Below are 20262 nucleotides of genomic sequence, written 5' to 3' on the forward strand. Positions count from 1 at the left end.
CTTGATGAGAAGTCGGCAAACTTCACCTGCTGATGAAGACAGTGAGATGCATTCAAAGACTCCAAAGTAAAGAATGAACTTTTCCACGTGATATTTAACAAGTCTTTTATTTATTCAACAGTTGATTTTTTTTTATTTTGGTTGTTTGGTTGTGAGGCAGCGGATCCATTCGGACATCAACCCCATGCTGCTCTGACAGTCTGTTTCCATGTTGTGCACATGTTTTTATCATGACACAAGACAAATAAATAAAAAGACCAGAGCGCAAGTTCTACAAATCTGAACCAGTAACCAGCAAACACTCGTGAAGAAGGTTTGTCTTCAGGCTGAAAGCGATCGACTCACGCTGAAACAAGAAGTGTGTTTCCATCCTGACGTCTTTAAAAACTTGATATACGGCCAAAAGGTTTCAAAGTTTAGCTGAGGTTGGAAAGTTGGCGTATCGATTAAAACGAAATGGACACAGGCTAAACGAACAAATCATGATGTCAGTGAATAATTACTCAACTACTTTAACTTCCTGTGAAGAGCTGCAAACATCAGATCTGCGAGGAGCGACGAGGAGACTGTAACCTTCCTCACATCAACACATGAAACTTACATAAATGTCTGATTTCCACCGTTTGAGACATGAATGTTTTATGAGAATAACTCCTGATGATCTCATGACAGGAGTGGATGGAAACACACATTAATTTGCATTTTCTTTTTGCAAATTTCCTAAAAATTGTGTAAAAATTTGAGCTACATTTGGATGGAAACTTGACCACCGAGAGACAACTCAATGCTCAACAGTTTGGAGAATAAAAATGAAAAACAAAACAAAAAGAATCACTCAGTAGGGCTGACAAACTTATAGGCACTATAGTTATTAAATAAAGAGCAAAACAGTTAACAAAGTACACGTATTTATCAGATGTCACGCTGCCAAAACATCAAATAAATGTTTGATATAATGACACGTCCTCGTCACAATCTCCAACACACTAAATCTGCTGCTTCAGTTCTGCTCTTTGAGTTAATGTCGAACCTCTCGACACAACAGAGCAGCAGGTAAATGTTGACTTTTTGTCCGTGTCCAGTTCTGTAAATAAACTGGGATTCAGTTCATATTTGGCTGAGTGTCGTCGGGCTGGGCCTCAGAACTGCACGGCGCTGGGTGGGATGTCGAACATGGTGGGGTCGAACTGCTGCCCTCTGAACGGAGAGCCTTCAGCGTCCCAGCCCTTCTTCAGCATCTCGTGCACCTTCTGTGGAGACGCAGAGAGAGAGAGACGTGTTAAATATCTTTCACTCAGGCTAATAAAGACCACAGTGCCATCTAGGGGCGAGACAACCTGCTGTTAAAGACCACCAGAGCAAATAAAACAAACAATCTGGGGCTGATTTAGACATTGTCGTCCAACTCTGAGAGAGGTGTGTGCAGCAGAGTCATGTTTGAAGTGCCGTCTCTCAGAGCCGCTATGTGGAAAATAATTATTTTGTTATTTACAACACACGTGTGATGGACTGCAGACGGATGTGCTGAGGTGGGTCACACAGATTGAAGAAAGGAGTTTCAAAGTAAAAAAGGAAGAAGCAGGTCACAGTCGGCTTTTTCCCCAGTGAGCTGACTTCCTAAGTGTGAACCTGCTCTCCCTAAACGAGGTGGAGGATTAGAGAAACTTGAATCCCCTCAGGTAGATTAGTCCTGAAGAAAGTCAGTTTATCAGCCGTGTATTTGTGTCACCTGGTTTCTAATCACTTTTTCCACACAGACGTAGCCGCATAACAAATATGTCCTCGAACTGAAACTCTAAGAAAAACACAAGGAATATAAATGAGTCTGTTTTCACAGCCTAACACGTGATCTTTTGTTATATTAACACGCTTTCGCCCCATGAGGGAACTGCCTGTCTGCAGTTAAAAATCAGTGAGTCATGCTTCCAAAAATAAGGTTGGATTTATCCTCTACCCCCGCTGTAACTGTCGAGGGTAGAAGATAAATCTGATTAGTGACCTGCTGCATACATACATGGATTTACAGCAATCTTATCTTATGTGCTCCACGTGTGAAAGTCGTGTCCTCACCATTTCATGACTCTGCGGTTTGCCCTGCAGCTTCTGGTGGTAGTCGAAGGTGAGTCTGTCGAGGACGGCGTGCTCCTCGTCGTCCACCGTTGCCATGGAGCGCTCGCGGTTAATTTTGTTGATATCAATCTCCTGTTCTCCTTTCAGCACCGCGTTCCACCAAACCTCCGAGGTCTTACTGAGCGACAGCTGGAAGTCAAACACGGCGAGATGAATTAAAAAGTTATTGATTTCAAAAGTTCTTCACACAGACAGAATTAAAGTGTGTGGGCACTCACAACCACGCAGCTTCCAGGCTCCAGACTCCACAGAGAGTTCTCAGTGTTGATCTTGTGAGTGAATTCTCCCTCCATCAGTGTTTTCTCCTCGGCTCCCTCCCTCACACACACTTTAATGCTGCTGGTCTGCAGACTGACGCTGACCTGAGGACAGAATGATGTACGAGACACGGCTGCAGTCACTGGAAGGAGAACGGTACATTCCTGGTATGCGAGGAGGTGGGACGGACTGCGTTTACCTGTCGGCCTTTAACAACCGTCTTGGGCACGAACACTTTGATCTCCACGTCGGTGTAGTCCTGAGACCAGCTGTAGTTTTCTCTCACTGCTCCGTTGTAGCTGTCGGGCTCGGCCTGAAAGTTCTGCTGAGCTCTGAAACACAACACGCGCACACGAAATCATTGAATAAGCAACGAAATGTCAAATCATTAGGCCCCGTCACGTATTACACATTCATACTTCTGCAGCCCGACACTCCAGATGGTTTGTTGCATCTGGAAAAGGCGCCGCTAGAAATTGTTTGGAGATGGGCAGGTGACTGGACGAACGTCTGTGGACTCTCAGAAACACTTGACTCCTTTTAAGTTACGGATTGTAAATAATAATCAAACTTGAATGACATCCAGGAGAGTGCATACCTCCGCCGAGGCCCAACAGTCCCCTTTACTTCCATAGATTCCTGCCATCTAAATACTTTTTTTCATCAAGATTTATTCATTATTCCCTGAGAAATTAATGAAATGGTCTAAAAACACCCCGTCTCACAATGTTAAAGACAGTGAAACAACTCCTGGCTCTGCACCAGAAGTTAATGGGGTCTTTTCTGGGCTGAAGCCAGTCCTCCATCCACATTTAGTGGAAATCCATAAAGTAGTTTTTGTGTAATCCTGCTGACAAACCAACAAACAGCCACAGGCGAAAAACACAGAGGTAACAAAAAACTTTTTTTTTTTTTTTTAAAACAAACTGGCTACAATTATTCAGAAAGCTGAGAGAATCATGACTCTTACTATTAATCTTGATATTGATTTCAGGAGATATTGCCCAACATCACACTTCACCATATCCTTGATGCCAATACAAGAACAAAACATGTCGTCACTGGCGTGAACGTTTTTTACAAGAAGAACACAACAACACAACTACTAGATTTGATTCACCAAAACAAACAAGAAGCTTCGTTGGATAAAGACGCCGGGCTTCACTCACCCTTCTGCTGCGTTCGTGCTGGCTGCAGCTGCCTGGTCTCCCTGAGGTAACTGTCCTGGACCGCTGCTGCTGCTGCTGCTGCTGCTGCTGGGCTGAGAGCTGACGGTCGCCTCGGTGGAAACATCTCCAGCCTCCAGCGAGCAGCTCTCCGTCTGTGCTGCCTCTGTGCTCTGCTCCTCTGTCCCCTCTGGAGGCTCGGCGTTGATCTCCAGCTCTTGAACTGCCGGAGGAACACTTCGACTCTCCTCTCTCTTCTGCAGCTCGCTCTGCTGCCTCTCTCTGTCGTGATCTGCCAGCTTCTCAAACAGTTTATATGTCTGAAGAGAGAATGAGACATTATATCATATATTATTATTTATTTTACCAGAGAGGAGGGAATTAGGTGTTTTGCTGACTTGCTGGCTTAATACAAATTTCCACCTTCTGGACTTGCGGACTGAATCCTGAACCACGTGTTCATGGTCATTATGTCAATGTCATGTTTCTGTATTATGATGTGGTTGAATATAAATTCTCGCCTGCACGATTCAGGTAAGATTATAATAAAGGAAGCGTTTTACACATTCATATAAAGTTCTACAACAACACGTCCGTCCGACTCCCTGGATGTCTGCAAAAAGTCGGCTTGACGGTGCTTCTGGACCGGATGAAATGTGAGTTTGGACTGCCCTCAAGACTTGCAGACCTTTTGCTATACACCTGCCAGACATTTGGATGCGGTAGTGTCGATTTGTGGACTCTTGGCTCATCAGGATCTGACGCCACCTGGATAGTACGGACACCTGAAGCACTCAAAGAGTACTGAAAGGGGCATTGTGTGAAATTCAAACTCACAAATATCTATCTATTCCATCAGTGAATAAACAAGCTGTTCTCAGAGGAAAATGAGGTCCCCAGAACACTGTTTGAAGCTAGAAAGGTGGCAGGGTCCGCCACATATACACAAAGTAAAACAGTATAAATTGTGTTGTTCTTTAAGGCCAGTTTGTTTATTCAGTCATGAAAAAAAATCAGTCAACGAAGATCTTTCTCTTCTGATTAAAATCTTTTCCACAAAACTTCACAGTGCTCCTTTAAAACTGATTTTAAAAGGCTTTGTTTTAAGTGGCGTCAGGCAAGAGATTCTCATTTTAAATAAGAAAGATGAGCTTTAATGCCTTCAAATACTTTTTTTAAGTCACACTAGATCAATTAATTCCATATATCGTGAGGATGAAGGACATGTGAAGCACTTTCACTCAGTTTATACAGTCACCCATTCCCCCAAAACTACAGACTGCTCCTTTAACACCCCTTTAAAATCATGTTTTTCACATCACATCTGTACTTCAGGACACTGGGACATGTTCAGTCAGAGGAGGCAGTAAAACTCTGCTCGTCAGGCTGCAACTAAAAGGTGTAATTGGCCAGAAATGGCCCAGAAATCTTAAATAAATAAAGACTGTATATTCAGCATGTTGACATGGCTCTGAACGTGTTGTCAAACTTCACCTTGAACACCATCTTCTCCGCCACGCCCGGAGGGAAGCCCATCTTCTCGTTGGGACCCGACAGCAGGCGATAAAAGTCCGTCTTGCGGTACAAAAACCCGAAATAGACCTGCAGAAAGTCCTGGATGTTTCCAACGTGCTGCAGGATCCCCAGCAGAGCGTTGTCGTACATCTCCGTCATCTCCAGCGGCGACGCCATGGCGGCTTTTAACGCTTCTCCGTGTTCAGTAAGCTTTAAACTATCCCGACCGGCGATTTACGAACCAAATTCAACAGCCGCTGTCAAGAAATATAAGTTTAAACGTGAGTCGGACTCGCTGGGTTGCGTTTCTGAACGCCCGTGTCCCTATTAATAACACTTCCGGTCACGTGTTTTTCAAAATAAGTGCACAATCGCAGTAAACACGTAACTTTTGACAGAATTAATTGAAATTTAAATAATAAAAACGTAACAATATGTTTCTAATATCGTATTGTGGATATTTACATCGCTAATAATCATTATAATAGAGTAATTTGGAGCTCGCTTTTTTCTAAACTACTTAATTTTTCTGTATCCGGTTGGTACACGCCAACAGTCGCCCGGCGGAAACAGATGCCTGACTGTCCGATAAACAGTTCCAGTGTAAAAGCGCAGTTTCCTTGAGAAATAACATTTTTTTAACGTTTTGACACGAGTTATATAATCAATGCATGGTTACAGTTGTAATTAATGTTAAGAAATATAACGTCAGTGAGATAAAAACAAATTAGAGAACAAAGTGTGAGCTCTGTTAGCTTTGTGCGCGCCAATCGGTTTAATACTTAGAAAAAACATGGCGGCGTCCTTGAGCAGCGCAGGGAGCGTGAGGCTCCTGGTAAGAAAAACAATATTTAAACGCTTAATACATTTCTATGAACTCGTGTTGACATTGAATATATTGGTATGCTCTGGCTAATTCAGCTGTACAGTCTGAGAGCGTGTTTATTAAGAAGCTAACGGTTTAAACCTGCTTGTAAGCTAGCTAGCATAGCTTCAGTGTCCTGCCTGAGTCGCTTGTTTTTAAACACCCACCAACAGATCAACATCTCTTGTTTACTGCATCAAACATACCCAGTTTGATTAGATATATCTAGTTAGCTGCTCCTTTAAGAGAAAATACTGTAGCACCTCGCTGTGTGTCATGTTTTGGACAACAACGACACAAATGGTGCTTACAAGTAATTGACATTGATACAACCAAGGGTGCTTTACATGTTGGGTTAAACTGACAACTGCCCCAGAGTCCCAGACTCTCATGGAGCCAGAGGGCTACAGGTTCAGTGTGTGGTCATTAGTTTGTTAATATATAGAACATTTGTTATTAATACTACAATACTCTTTTTTTTTAGAGGGATCCCAAGTTAAAATATAGTTTTTTAGTACATATTGTGTTCACTGGGGCTTCATTGTCGATTAATCGTCAACACACACATCCTCAGTTTACTGCCATAGAAATTAAGTTAAATTACAAGACAAGTTAAATTAAGATTAAAATGGGTTAGTGTCACTGTCAGAAAAGTATCCAATAATCCAAGTTTTTGTCGACAGCAGTATAATTTGGGATTTCTTTCTTAAGAGGTTTACAACCACACATTTTAAATGATTTCTGTCAGAAGTTCAACTCTTACTGAGCTTTATTTGAGCCTGTAAAACCCTCCTGTTCTCAGTACTACTACGGTCATCTGATGGTTTTGTGTTCTCATGGTGTTTCCTCTGCAGAGCGCCTTGGCCAGGTCCGGCTCGCTGTGCAGCTCCTCTGGAAGCAGATCTCTCCACGTCACTGCAGTGTGCTGCAAGGTAAACACTGTACTCCAGACATCATCATAGTTACCCATCGCTCTGTTGTTACATGTGTCTTCATCCTCTGAAGACTGCTGTAACGAAGGCACTTAAAGAATATGGAAACCCCAAGAATATTACCTCATTTATTCTTATTTTATAGGTAAATGAACCTGAGCCATTGTTTCAGTTGTCTTAGAACAACACTCACATTGGAACAAGTTTAGCCAGCTGTAATTATTCCTCCTGTCCAGCTGAAGCTAATAGATGAAGCTTTATCAGACTGAGTTAGGTAGTTTCAGTCGTTTTAGTACAAAATTCCCGACATATCCGGATTCTCTGGCCTACTTATCAGTTTGCTCCGAAGCAAAGACTGTCTTTAATTGACATTTGGATCTCTTTGTTTTTCCCTTGTTTTCCAGAGTCGAGCAGCTCGTGTCCGAGTGGGGAAAGGAGACCAACCTGTGACCTACGAGCACGCACATGCACCTCATCACATCGGCCACCGCAAAGGGTGGCTGGCACAGCACACCAGTGAGTAGAAACCTGCTCGTTAGAAAGCAACTCAACAGCTCAAATACGCTCTAAGATTTGTGTGTACAAGCACTCAAGGATACTTCTACAGTTTAGTTACACTGTATTAATCTTCTCACCCCTGATGAAACTGTAAACTTTCTAAACATCCAACTCACTAACTCATAAACGTGGATTTAGCACTGTATGTCTCAGTAAAGATCTCCCTCCTGTTTCTGTCAGGTAACCTGAAAGGAGAAGAGGGAGCAGCTGAACGAACCATAGAGGACGTGTTCATCAGGCGCTTCATGTTCGGGACCTTCCACAACTGCCTGGCCAATGAGATCGTGATCAAACGGCGGGGCAATCTGCTCCTCGTGTGCGCTTTAATGTTACAGAAATTACCCCCAATGAAGTTTTACTTCTTGATAGGCTATTCAGAGTCACTGCTGTCGCACTTATACAAATGTCCCGTCAAGTTAGAAATTCAGACCATGCCGGATAAAGTTGTGTACAAGTACCTCTGATGGAACTGTAACACTACATGTCTCCTGCAGTATAACACCAGCTGGATTTGTGTTTTTGTTGGTGACTTTGTTCTCGTCTCCATTCCTGCTCACAGTGACGCCATCTTCTGTTTTCAATAACCACAAAATGGACATTATCAACTTTCAAAGGTTTTCAGCCTCTTTGATTTTGTGAAACGAACTTTCAGATTTAAAAGGAAATGCAATCGTGGGTGTAACTAAAACATTATGCCTGGAATTGTTAAATAAATATAGCAAACACAAGGTTTATATACTGTGTGTGTTGATATATCACAGTTTAGTTCACCTGTTATTTACATTTCAAGATGTCCAGATCTTTTTGTCGTCAGGGGGAACAAACTTAAGAATGATCAGAGGGATGTGTCATGAGTTAAATCAGGAAATTCTGCTTAGTGCATTCTTCTTCTGCTTAATGTGATTTAAATAGGTCTGACCCACAGCATACAGTGTCTATATATAGTATATACTGTATGTAGCATGAGCCAATGTCACATAACAGCATTTATAGTCTAAGCTAGTTTAACAGGCTCTTAAAATACACCAAACTTAACGAGACAACACTCAGGACACAGCACAAAACTGTTCAGGCTTCTTCGACTGAGGCTTGACCCGTGTTGCAACAAATCTACGAGAGTGAAACGGTGTTTTCTCCCTGATGGTTCCTCTTTATGCAGACCTGTGAACATGACTCAGTCTGCAGTATGTTTGTGTGCAGCACTTTGGTCAACTCCATTTATAAATAAACTTGTATACGTATTATACTCTGAATGTTTTGACATGCGCTTCACTCATTACTATAGTTTAAATCAAGAAGTCCCTGTTTAGCATTTATAAACAGCATATAAACATTTAATAAATGTTAATAACACAATGTAGTTGTAAATAGATTTAAGGGTTTATTGATGCATTTGGCAACGACTATAACTCTTCCTCTGGGCAGCCATCAATGGAGGCGGTTGTATAAACAGAAAATGAATAACAATAAAAAACAGATGTAATATATGAAACGTCTTCATAGGAGCCTCTGAGAAAGATCCGACATGACGAGCACTTTTTAAATGCTTTGATTTATTTTGAGTCAATTTCATCACAGTGCAAATAGATTCACATTTAAAAAAGGCACGAGGCTCGTCAGTGCAAATACAAGGCGCACAGGATTAAAGCGTTCATTTTTAATATTTCCACGTGAAATTTCCCTTTATGACTCACAATTACAAAGAAAACGTCACATCTCAAAACTATCGCATCACTTTTGTCATCTTCTGCTTTAAAAAGGCTCTAAAATATTATTAATACTCTGTAAAGGATTGTAATAAACATAGGAATTAAACATTTTAAAAGCTGTTTTTTAAAAATCTGAGGCACAAAATGGGACACATCAAATTATGTCTCTTTACTTTTGTCTTAATCAATGTTCTGACCTACTTCCAAAGAAGGGTAGTTTCTAAAATGTGGAACTATTCCTTTAGAGATGATCGGGTTAATGAGCTACAGTGTATCAGAAAACCTTTGGCTGTGAATCTTTTCAGAACAAAACGATTAATCTCCACGTCTGACTGATCTTCGATGGCACTTCAAATCCTGAACATGTAAAGAACAACAGTAAGTTAATAGTGCAGTTTATATGCAGAAACGAGTCCAATCTGCAAAACATGAACCGGGAAAAGGAGTTTATGTTAAAAGAAAATATATAATAAACTAAAAGTGTGAGATAAATGAGCACAGCTCAGAAAATAATAGATCTTTTTCACATTTGCGACATTTTTGACTTGTCGTAGGAAAAGCACAGCTGTTAATAACATTAAAGGAAAAGTTTGTCATTCTGGAAAATATTCTTATTGTCTTTCTGGTGGAAAGACGTGTAAAAGTACAAAAGTGTAGAAACTACAAGTGATCATTAGCAAATGTAATAATCAGAATCATAAACTAACTTAACAAATTGCCTATTTAACTGCAGTTCTTTGTTTGGTTTGTCCAAGTGGTGTTACCGTACCTAGCTGCCCGAGACTGCCAAAGTGCTGGTGCATGCTCTACTCAGATCGGCTGGTGACACCAGAGTATTTCTTGGTCGGCAACCAGCCGAGACTTCAGGGAGTTACTGGTTCCAACGGTGATTTTACACATCAGTTTTTGAAAAACGATGCCCACTTGGACTCAAGGATGAACTGGTGGTGTTGGAGGTGAAGGTCACTGTGACCTCACAAAAACACATTTTTGGCTACAGCTCAAGATTTCATACAATAAGTTCAGTAAGATTGTACACAAATCTAACAGGATAAAAAGAAAAGTTGTGATATTTTATATCCAAAAAGGTCAGAGCTTAAATGCACCGTGACGTCAAAATATTCTGGTCATGACTCAACGCCACAGCGCTAAAAAACAGCAGCTTGCCTGGTGCGCGGAGGCAAACAACCATGATGATGTTATTCTAGTCGTAAATTACACAAACAGTCTTTATGCTTCTAAAATAGACTCCTGACATTGAAACTTGCATTTCCAAAAAATGTTAAACTGTTCCTTTAAGCCTAAAAAAGTCCTTTTTGGGGGAATTGTTGCATAGAATTAATACCAGAGACCGTTGTTATGCTAATCTAAGCTAACCGTCTCCAGCTACATATTTAACAGACAGATACGAGGGCGGTATCAGCTCCTCCTTTATCAATGGCTCAGTTCTGTTGAAGCGCCCCAGTAAACCGTGACAGAGTGACAGTGAGCCAGCATGCACAATACCAGGACCCTGAAACTGGAGCAGCTCAACAGACTCGTGGCCTTCGTTCATTTCATTATTGACACCTGTACTTTTCCTGCCGAGACGTGTCAAAATTTCACAGTAGGAAACATCGGTATGAAAAAGGCCTCTCCAACTATACTTGTGGTAAAATAAACAGTCAGATTAAACCAGCCCCGACCTCCACTGTGAGGGTTAAGGGGGCTGTTTCGGCGGCTTCGTCTTCACTTGACGTCGCGGCAGCTGTCGCCCTCGCAGGACTGGAGCTTGATGAGCCGCTGGTTCATCGCCTGCAGGATGGTCGGGTCCACCTTCTTCACGATGTTCTCCAGCTGGTGGGGGTCCGACGTCAGGTTGTACACTTCTACAAATGACTGAGGACACAAAGAAGAACAGAGTTCGAGTTTCACATCTGCTCTCACACAAAAGTCCGTCACCAGCGTGTTAACCACAGTCATGCAAAGTACCTCTGTGTCTGCAAACTCGCAGTACTGCAGGTTGTTTTTGCTGTCGAGGGTCCTGACGCAGGCGTAGGTGTTGTTGTAGGCGTCTTCACACACGCAGTCTGGGAAACATTGCTGAGAAGGAAAAAAAAAAAGAGTTATTATCATTATTTTAAGGATTAAAGCCACCGTTTGGAGTTTTGGACCAACAGTTACACCACATTTGTGCCTTGTTGTGCACAAGGATTCAAGAGACACCACACACATTGCATTAAATCAAAGATGATGGTCTACAGCTGCTGTAACTGAAGAGTGTCGTGAGAAAACTTCATATTAATCTCGTTGCCTCGACTCGACTTGACGGTGCATTGCTTCACGATGTTGTTAATCTGGATGACGTCATCGCTCCCGAAGACAGAAACCAGATCAACAAGAGGCCCCACCCTGTTTAATAAGTTCATAAAGCGTTGAGTCAGAGAGATCGCAGTCGAGCTGGACTGTGTGTTAGTTTGTGTATTTCTGTTACAACTGTTAGATTGTCCTTCATGTGTTGTAGCCTATTTTGAAATAGGTCATTAGTTAAAGTATATTCTGATGATAGTAACTGTAGATATTCAAATGTCCATTACTCCGAGCACTTTAAGATCACCTGATATGTTCAAAAGCTGCAGAACAGCTGCTGAACATACCTTGTGGTGAGATTATTTTGGTATTTTTGCTGATAAATGAAATGAAAAAGTATCAAAATGATTGTTGCCGACTTGTTTTTTAAATCAGTCTTTTCTTGTAGCAGATACTCACAGACAGTCCCGGGCCGAGTTTGGGACAGGCGGGATCTGTTGTTGGATGTCCCTCTCCGGTGTACTCGACGAGGAAAAATGGACGTGCAGTGCCGTTACGCAGAGAAGGAGCCATCTGAGAGAGGAAAGACTGTCCATCCACGTTCACGGTGGACAGGTTGACACCAGATATGTCCATTATGGTGGGAGCCAGGTCGATGTTCAACACCGGAGCCTGAACGAGTCGAGCAAAAAAAAACAAAAATTCAGGTCAATTTCTTTCTGCATTTTATAACATATGCAAGCAAAATCATGCGTTTCTGCTTCAGCGACCTGCAGCATCTGGTTCGGTTTGATCCCGGGACCGCGGACCATGAGCGGCACTCTGATGTCAAACTCATACAGCTGCCTCTTATCAATGGGCAGCGAGAACTGACCTGGAGCAGTGAAGACAGGCGGTTACAGACAGGAAGTACACAGAGGTAAATCAGCTGAGGACCAGAAGGAAGGACTTCACACCTGTGTGGTAGCCGTTGTCCGAGGTGTAGAAGATGTAGGTGTTGTCCAGCTCCTTTATACTCTCAAGCTTCTTCACCAGCTTCTCCACCATGTCGTCCACAGACAACAGCGTCTGCCACCTGCACCACACAGATCAATCAATATCTACATGTTTTAAAGATTATTATTTTTCTTTTGGTCACCTGCTCAAAAACAATGTGCAGGGTGGGATAGTCCTGAGGCTAGTGTGCAAAAAATAATTCAAAAGAAGTGTAAATATAATAATTAGAAAGAGAAATAGAAACATTTCAAAATATCCAAAACTACAAATATATGTAAGATAATAATATAAGCATGACAGTTTGCAATTTCAAGTAAAAAAGTAACATAAAGTATCAAATTACGTAACTACATCGAATTTTTTTTTTTTAAGTTCTCACTAACGTCTCTTTAATCTTTGGTTTAAAAATTATGAAGTCCTCAACGAATTTTAAATAATTGTAACTTTATCGCTGTCGTACGATTCCTGTAAAGGAGAAATGATCTGGAACAACAAATGTCTTCTAATGAAACAAAGATTAAATATCTTGTAAATAATTTGATTCTGCTGGCAAATATTATCTACTTAAATTAAAATTTGAATATCTAATACTTAATATTTGGGACCGATATTGATCTATCAGCAGATAAACACACATATTTGCAATGATCTTCTGAATGTGACAGGATATTTAAAAGTTTAACAATAACTTTGTTGTCTAAAATGACATCAGAGCACTAAAACAGTAAAACTTCACTGTGAATTTAAGGATCATAAATCACCACAAGCATCTTTTTAACTGCATTATAATCCACAAAAAACACATTTTCATGTCAGAAAAACATAAACACAGATAACGATTTATCTCTGATTGGCCAATAATATCAGTCGAGCTCTAATCTTAACATCTCTTCCTGTTTCTGAAGCACATACTCGTGTTTTCAGTTGTATCATATCATTTTCGAGATATACCGTGATATGAAAACTGCTGATTATCATACCGTGTACATTTGCTAATCTATGGCGTGTTATCAAAAAAAACATATATTTCAGGTTTATCCCAAGTCCGTCTGTCAGGACAGATTTTGCTTTTATTCAATCAAAAACCTGTTTTCACTCCGTTAAGCGTCATCGTAACTGATATTTATCATTATAATTGTGTAATACTGTAAAATCGTGACACTTTTTGCTCCTTTTTGTTTTGACAAAACAGAAGATTCTCACTGATTTCAAATGTAATCAATGCAAAAACAATCTCGAGGCTTTTCAGCAAGCGAACATCCCTCCAAAGTTCATTCACTGCCATCCCTTGAGAATAAAAAGACAAGAGTTTAGCGGTCGTACCTCTTCCTGTACGCGTTATCCAGGAAGTCGAGGGAGCTGCTGGGCATGGGGTTGACAGGCTGACGCAGCAGCCAGTGTTTGTCCTGAAAACACACAGATAAATAAAGATTCACTAGGAAAAGACTATGAAAGAAAACGTTATCAAATGTGATAATGTTTGAAGTTGACTTGGACAAACCTTCCCCGGTTTGTCGAAGCTCCCGTCTCGAGGAGCTTTAACGTCTCCGAACTCTTTCTGGTACTGCGGAGCTGCCGTCCACGGGGAGTGAGGAGCCGGAGGAGACAGCATCAGGAGGAACGGATGCTGAGGACTCCGGTTGTCCAGGAAGTTAAGAGACCGGTTCGTCTGGATCGAAGAATAAACAAACACTGAATACAATGTAATTTTTTTACATTTGATTAAAACCACAAGACGGGGAAGCGAAGAGAGAGAAACAACAATATGTTTCCTTGGTAGTACCAGGATCAGATATCAGGAAACAAACTGCATGTAAATAAACTAACTGAGCTGCAGGAACAGGGAGGGTTGTGTGTTTGGTGCATCTGTGAGTCATTATCACACCAGGTTATGTAACAAAAACTGGTCACACACTGCTGAATGCATGTTATTAGATGAGACCAATGTTCCAGATCTCACACTGTGTTAAATCTGTCTTTTCAGTGCTCGCTTTACTTTGGCTGCTAACGATCTCAACGGCCTTGTGAAATTATGAAACCTTCGCCGCCGAGTCTGATAAACTAGCTGGTTGGTTTCATTTTGATTTTGAAGTTGATCTTTTTGTTCACCAGCTGGTCTCCAACTGTGTCTGTCTGCTGTTTGGTGCTGAGTACACTGGCTTTCTACAGCTTTTTCCCCTGAAATTGACACTAAGAGAGCAGTGAGAGGTCCATCGCTACAAGAGACGCCTTTCAAATGATCATATAATACACTGTTTTCATAAATATATCTATATATCATAGATGAGAGAAGCCTCATGTCACTTTCCTGCCACCAGAACGACCACAGCTCCCTTCACCAGATTGAAGACAGCTAGTAGCGACATACCTGAAAGCAGTTGTGTTGCATTTTTCACAAAGGTTATAATTTTATTTACTTCCTCAAAGAGTGAAGACAGTAAAAGAAGCGACCCGGCCAGTTAATACGTGTCCGTCTGTGTCAAACACCTCGTCACAGGCTAGTTAATGATGTTACTGAGTAAATCACACGTGTGCCGATTGTGTCTGTAGATCGAAGCGAATGAAAAAAGAGCCTTTGTAAAGTTGTAACTACAGTTTTAACTTTGAAAAAATAAGTCCCGACCATAAAACACCTGTTTTTAGAATGGAGTTTGGTTTACCGGTCTGTCCACTTGACAGACAGCCAGGAGCAGAGGCTGTTTAAATGTTAATAATTCACATAAATTGAGCTGAACTTCCTTCTAACAATGAATCGAGATGACGTCACTAACGAGACTGCTTGCTGTGTAGTCTCAGTTTTATCACAAACTGCCACTTTATTGACTTGGTAACTTATCTTTTAAACATCATGTGTGCAGGAGGAGCCCTTAAAGAAGTGTATTTCATTACAGTCCGCTGCTGATAAAAGTACAGACACACCTGCAGCTCACTAGCAGCCGGCAGCGCAGGTGACAAGAGAAAGTTCAGCTCTCGTGAACTATATTTAAAGCAGAAAGACTCGTCTGTCAGCTGGAGAGGATCACCTGCAGCAGCAGCAACATGAAACCATGAAACAGGAGACTCTCACACATTTAAATAAAAATGTCGATCTTCAATGTAAACACTCAAAACAGGAAGTAAAGACCTGCACAGTATCCGCCTGCTGTCCTCTGATATACGATCTAGTGGATGATTAACCGTCCACACTGCTGACTGTCTGACAAAGAAGACTTTCTACGACAGCGGCTGATTCAGCCAGTTTGGGAGGTGAACAGTCGCACGTCTTCTCATAAATCCTGTTACAGGTGTCCTCACAGATGAAATACTGCTGATTACAGGATCGGTACAAGTAGGAGCTGAGCGTGTGATTCATACTCACGATGAGGTCTGTGAGGTAGTCCTTCTCATAACTGTCTCCGTGCTTTTCTTCTTTGCCGTTGACTGAGAGTGTGTAGTTGTAGTACTGCGAGTTTCCCACCTGTAACCATAAAACAAAGGCTTGTTGTAATAATTTTCTTGTGTGTGTTTACGTGTGTGTGTGTGTGTGTGTGTGAGGCTCACCAGTGCGTGCCACTGGTCCCAGCCAGCTGGAACATGTGAAACGTCTCCTCCATCTTTCTTTCCATACTGATGGAAGAAAAAACAAAACGGTTATAGAAGTCACAACTTTGAGTCGGGTAAAAAGTCAGCGTGTTCAGCCGGGTCTCACGTTTAGATTAAAGTCTACTTGGGTCTACTGCAGAGTCAGCTGACCCGGGTGTAAATGCAGAGTTTACACATCCACATTGCACAAAAAAGCCTGATGTTAGCGGGTTTAAGTGGGATTTTTGACCAGTGGAAAAGGGGCATAAGGCACAGCAGTGCTTCTGAACTTCTTGAGGCGAAACACAACATTAGTTACACACTGTAACTCGAGGTTCAATGAGTATAGGAGCAGCACTCTAAGCTGTGAGCCTCACTGATTATTGCTAAACTTATACACAAGATATAAGTAGTCAATCGCTAACCACTTAGCTTTCTACCCTGCTAACATCAGGGCTTTAAAAGCTCCTAAAATTGTGCCTTCGTTTTTTAGCGCTACAGGTCTCTTAGCTTAGCTAGCTGGCTAACTTTGTTTCAGGCTTCTGAGCCTGAACGCAGCGAGGTTTTGGACATGCGGTGTGGAGACGGAGATGGGGATGTATGACGGGCTCTCGCTGCATTTGCCAGTTCGGTAGACATCAGCCAACCCTAACAAGGTGAGACCGAGGTGAAGCCGTGTACTGACTGGGTGTATATTAAAAATCTTCAGCGCTGCCCGAGCGAGGGAGGGAAGTTTGTCGGGAAGTGCCACAAACTGATGAAAATGTGATTAAGTACAAAGCTGCAGCACATTTGATTGAAACTCTGCGTATGAAGTCGAATGCATTCAAACCTGGTTGAGATATTTCCCAGCGAAGAACGTCTGGTACTTCAGTTTGCTGAGGTAGATGGGGAAGATGTCGGCCTCGGGGCCTTTCTGCCACTGAAGGCTGGAGCAGTTCCCGGACACGGAGTTGTTCCTCACCCCGTGGTTGTGGGGGTACTGACCCGTCAGTATGCTGCTCCTGCTGGGGCAGCAGAGCGGCGTGACTGTGAACTGCACAGGAGAAGGAAGCGAAAGCAGAAGGGGAAAGAAGATGATGAAAGAGATGCACGACAGCCGAGAGGAGGATGTGTAACTCTTTCAGTTTCAACATGTGTAACCAGAGGTGAAGGCAGCGCTGAGCAGTGTTAGGAACAACATGTACCAACAATATTAAAAGGTAAAAGTACTGGTTGTGCAGTAAAGTGTCTCATGTGACTGATATCTGACTCTATGTGACGTTATTAGATTATTAATACTGAAGCATCAATGTTAGAGCAGCTGTTACTGTTGGAGCTGCTTTAGTTTCCCAGTTAAGTCCAGTTTCATCCTCCAAAGGGTCGTCAGATGATTGACGAGAGAAAAAAGAAGACTAAACTTCCCTAATCTTTGCTTTTTGGGGAGGAATATCAGATCGCCTGAGCTCTTTAGGCCTCACATGGTAAATGAAACCATGTGAGAGGTTTACAGGGGAAATGACTGTGCTGACGACTCATAAGACATCTGACACATCACAAGGAGCCTGACGAGACGGAAAAGGCCGTATTAATCTTTAACAATGTGTTCATAAAATTATCTTTAATGTCAGAATCTTAAATCTGAAAAGTTACTACAGCTGTCAAATAAACAGAGTTGGGAAGCAACACTTGTTACTGTACTTCAGTACATGTTTCAGGTTTCTGCACTTTACTTGAGTATTTATTTGACTTCTCCTCTCTACGTCTGACCACAAATATCTGAACTTTCTCCTCCTCACATTTTCAAAACAGGCTCGTTACTTTAGTTTGATGCATTTGAGGGGATTTACTGATTATTTTTATTTGGCGTCATCGCACGCCGCCTTCCCAACATCACAAGACGTAAACGGACAGAGAGGGAGGCTGGAATGGGGAGAAAAGGCGTGTTAGTGTCTCGTATCTGCAGAGATCTTCTTATTTTCTCACTTTGTTGCTGCTCGGGACGCTTTACCAACCCAACATGTGGCTATTTGACGTCCTGGGAATGAGACTCAACCATCAACTATCTTTGTGGTGCGTTCAGGAACAGCTGGGACAAATCCTACTGATTCTACCTTTAACTTTAATAGTCTTTGAATTATATTAATATGACGTGAGCTTCAGTTAGCTTTGACCACAAACGTCCTTCAGAGGGAGACTTTTTACTGTGATACTCTGAGTACATTTCAGAGCCTGTACTCTATTACTTTTACAGGAGTAAAGAAGCTGAATCAGTATTATCAGTATACATCTGATATTATCATGTATCTACTTTAAACCGTTGTGTAAATGTACTCACAGCATTCACAAATGTTGCTCCTGCGTCTCCTATTAAGGTTTTAGTTTTCTTCATCGGGGTCTGAAAACATGAAACATGCAGAGTGAGTCCAGAGAGAACAAACAAAACACACATTTTTTAAGTTTTTGACTGTTTGTTGGAGAAAACAAGCAACTTGAAGACCTCCGCTTGACGTTAGGGGAATTGTGGTTGAATTTCTCCACGCTTATTACTGATTAATCAAGAAAACAAGCAGCAGATTGATCTCTAATGACAATAATTTATCAGTTGCTCCAGCGTTGCCAGACTGGGAGGTTTTTTTCCGGGTGGTTTTGGGTTGCATTGTTCGAGTTTCTAAGTAAATTAAAAATAAAATTAGACTCATTAATAACAACTTTGACATGACATCATTAATGTTACCATCATTACCAACCATCTGCGGCTTACCCTGTAAAAACACTCACACTTTCCTTGTAACAGAAACATGTTCGCTGGCAGCGTTGCGACATCTTCATGTTGTCTCTGGTGTGTGGTGGAGCAGTCTGCACGTTAGGTGGGCATATTGTGAAAGACTGTGACGGCTCAGTGTTATAAAACCTTTTATTTGTGTTTATTTTTAAAGGGCGAGGGCGAGAAATGGAAAATAGCCTCCTATATGATCCATCTAAATATTGTTTTATTATTAATTTATACTGTTTTAACCACTAAACTGATACTATCTATCAATGTACTTATATTTTCCATTACAGATAACTTTTGGACGTCCTTTTCATCAATTTAGGCAGATTTTAAGCCGTTATTTGGCTGGAAAACATCGACCCAACCTGGCAACACTGGCTCTGATCAATAAAGTGTGACGCTGTCCTGAAACAGGCCTCCCTGCAGATGAATTTCCTGTCGATCAACTCAATTGATCGATCGACTTTCCACATGAGAGGCCAGTAGACTGTCACACCTCCCTTCCGTACTGATATATAATCGATAATCAGCTGATAGAAACACTATAAAGTTTGATAAAGTGACTTTGAACTTCATCCAGGTGATTATAAACACTCCTACAGGTAAATACCTGAAGACAGGCGCGTTACAAGTCTGTTTGAAGTCATCACAGATTCTTCAGGATCGATACAGGTGATTATTAAAAAGGTGTTTGTTCAGGTGGGTCCACTCACCATCCCGCCCAGCTGGACATCCTGGTCGTCGGCCACGATCAGGAGGATGTTGCTCGGTTTGCCGCCGCTCGGTTCCGCCGCACACCTGACGCAGCAGGTGAGCAGCAGCGTGACGAGCGTGGCGGCCGCAGCGTGTCCTCTCTGCGGGGTGACTGTCGCTCCGGATCCGCTCCTCAGACCTGCCATGTCAGGCCTCCACAGCACCGGAGCCTCCTGTAACACACACTCACACTCACACACACACGGTGCTGCTCAGCTGAGGCTCGGTTTCGTTTCCTGCTCTGAGGGGAGAGTGTGTGTGGGAGAGTGTGTGTGTGTGGGTGAGTGTGTGCAGCCTGGACACACACGGTGAGCTGCAGTTTGAGGAAGTGGAGTCTAGGTGCTGGTGGTCATATGATCAGACTGAGCCGAGCAGAGGGGGAGGAGTGAAGGCTGAGAACAAACTGTACCACACGGACTGCACACAACTGCACACAACTTAACACAACTTTACACAACTGCACACAACCTCACACAACTTTACACAACTGCACACAACTTAAAACAACTGCACACAACTTAACACAACTTAACACAACTTTACACAACTGCACACAACTGCACACAACTTAACACAACTGCACACAACTGCACACAACCTCACACAACTTTACACAACTTCACACAACTCAACAGGTTGTGTCCTACAGGAGGGATACTGAGTCACCATGGAGACAATACTCACATTTAATAACTTACCATGTTAATTATATTATATTATATTATATTATATTATATTATATTATATTATATTATATTATATTATATTTAGTCCA

At 41.9% G+C, this 20262-nt stretch overlaps 3 protein-coding genes across 3 annotated transcripts; 1 reads left to right on the plus strand and 2 right to left on the minus strand.

Annotated features, from left to right (window-relative positions):
- Nucleotides 1-88: 88 nt before the first annotated feature.
- Nucleotides 89-5404, minus strand: nudcd3 (NudC domain containing 3). The gene is made up of 6 exons (XM_073478711.1): nucleotides 5049-5404; nucleotides 3558-3874; nucleotides 2588-2720; nucleotides 2349-2492; nucleotides 2071-2259; nucleotides 89-1250 (listed from the first exon to the last, which is right to left on the minus strand). The coding sequence occupies exons 1-6, from the start codon at nucleotides 5244-5246 to the stop codon at nucleotides 1140-1142; spliced, it is 1092 nt and encodes a 363-aa protein (XP_073334812.1). The 5' UTR covers nucleotides 5247-5404; the 3' UTR covers nucleotides 89-1139.
- Nucleotides 5405-5800: 396 nt separating this feature from the next.
- On the plus strand, nucleotides 5801-7934 carry mrps24 (mitochondrial ribosomal protein S24). Its single transcript, XM_073478050.1, has 4 exons — nucleotides 5801-5904; nucleotides 6789-6866; nucleotides 7271-7382; nucleotides 7605-7934. The coding sequence occupies exons 1-4, from the start codon at nucleotides 5863-5865 to the stop codon at nucleotides 7886-7888; spliced, it is 516 nt and encodes a 171-aa protein (XP_073334151.1). The 5' UTR covers nucleotides 5801-5862; the 3' UTR covers nucleotides 7889-7934.
- Nucleotides 7935-8957: 1023 nt separating this feature from the next.
- Nucleotides 8958-19817, minus strand: gnsb (glucosamine (N-acetyl)-6-sulfatase (Sanfilippo disease IIID), b). Its single transcript, XM_073477991.1, has 12 exons — nucleotides 19448-19817; nucleotides 18297-18356; nucleotides 16812-17015; nucleotides 15959-16024; nucleotides 15777-15875; nucleotides 13920-14087; nucleotides 13742-13824; nucleotides 12379-12497; nucleotides 12193-12296; nucleotides 11882-12094; nucleotides 11105-11215; nucleotides 8958-11011 (listed from the first exon to the last, which is right to left on the minus strand). Exons 1-12 carry the CDS (start codon nucleotides 19631-19633, stop codon nucleotides 10862-10864), a joined length of 1563 nt encoding a protein of 520 aa, XP_073334092.1. The 5' UTR covers nucleotides 19634-19817; the 3' UTR covers nucleotides 8958-10861.
- Between the last annotated feature and the right edge of the window lie 445 nt (nucleotides 19818-20262).

This window comes from Pagrus major, chromosome 12, assembly GCF_040436345.1.
Source record: "Pagrus major chromosome 12, Pma_NU_1.0".
Taxonomy (NCBI): Eukaryota; Metazoa; Chordata; class Actinopteri; order Spariformes; family Sparidae; genus Pagrus; species Pagrus major.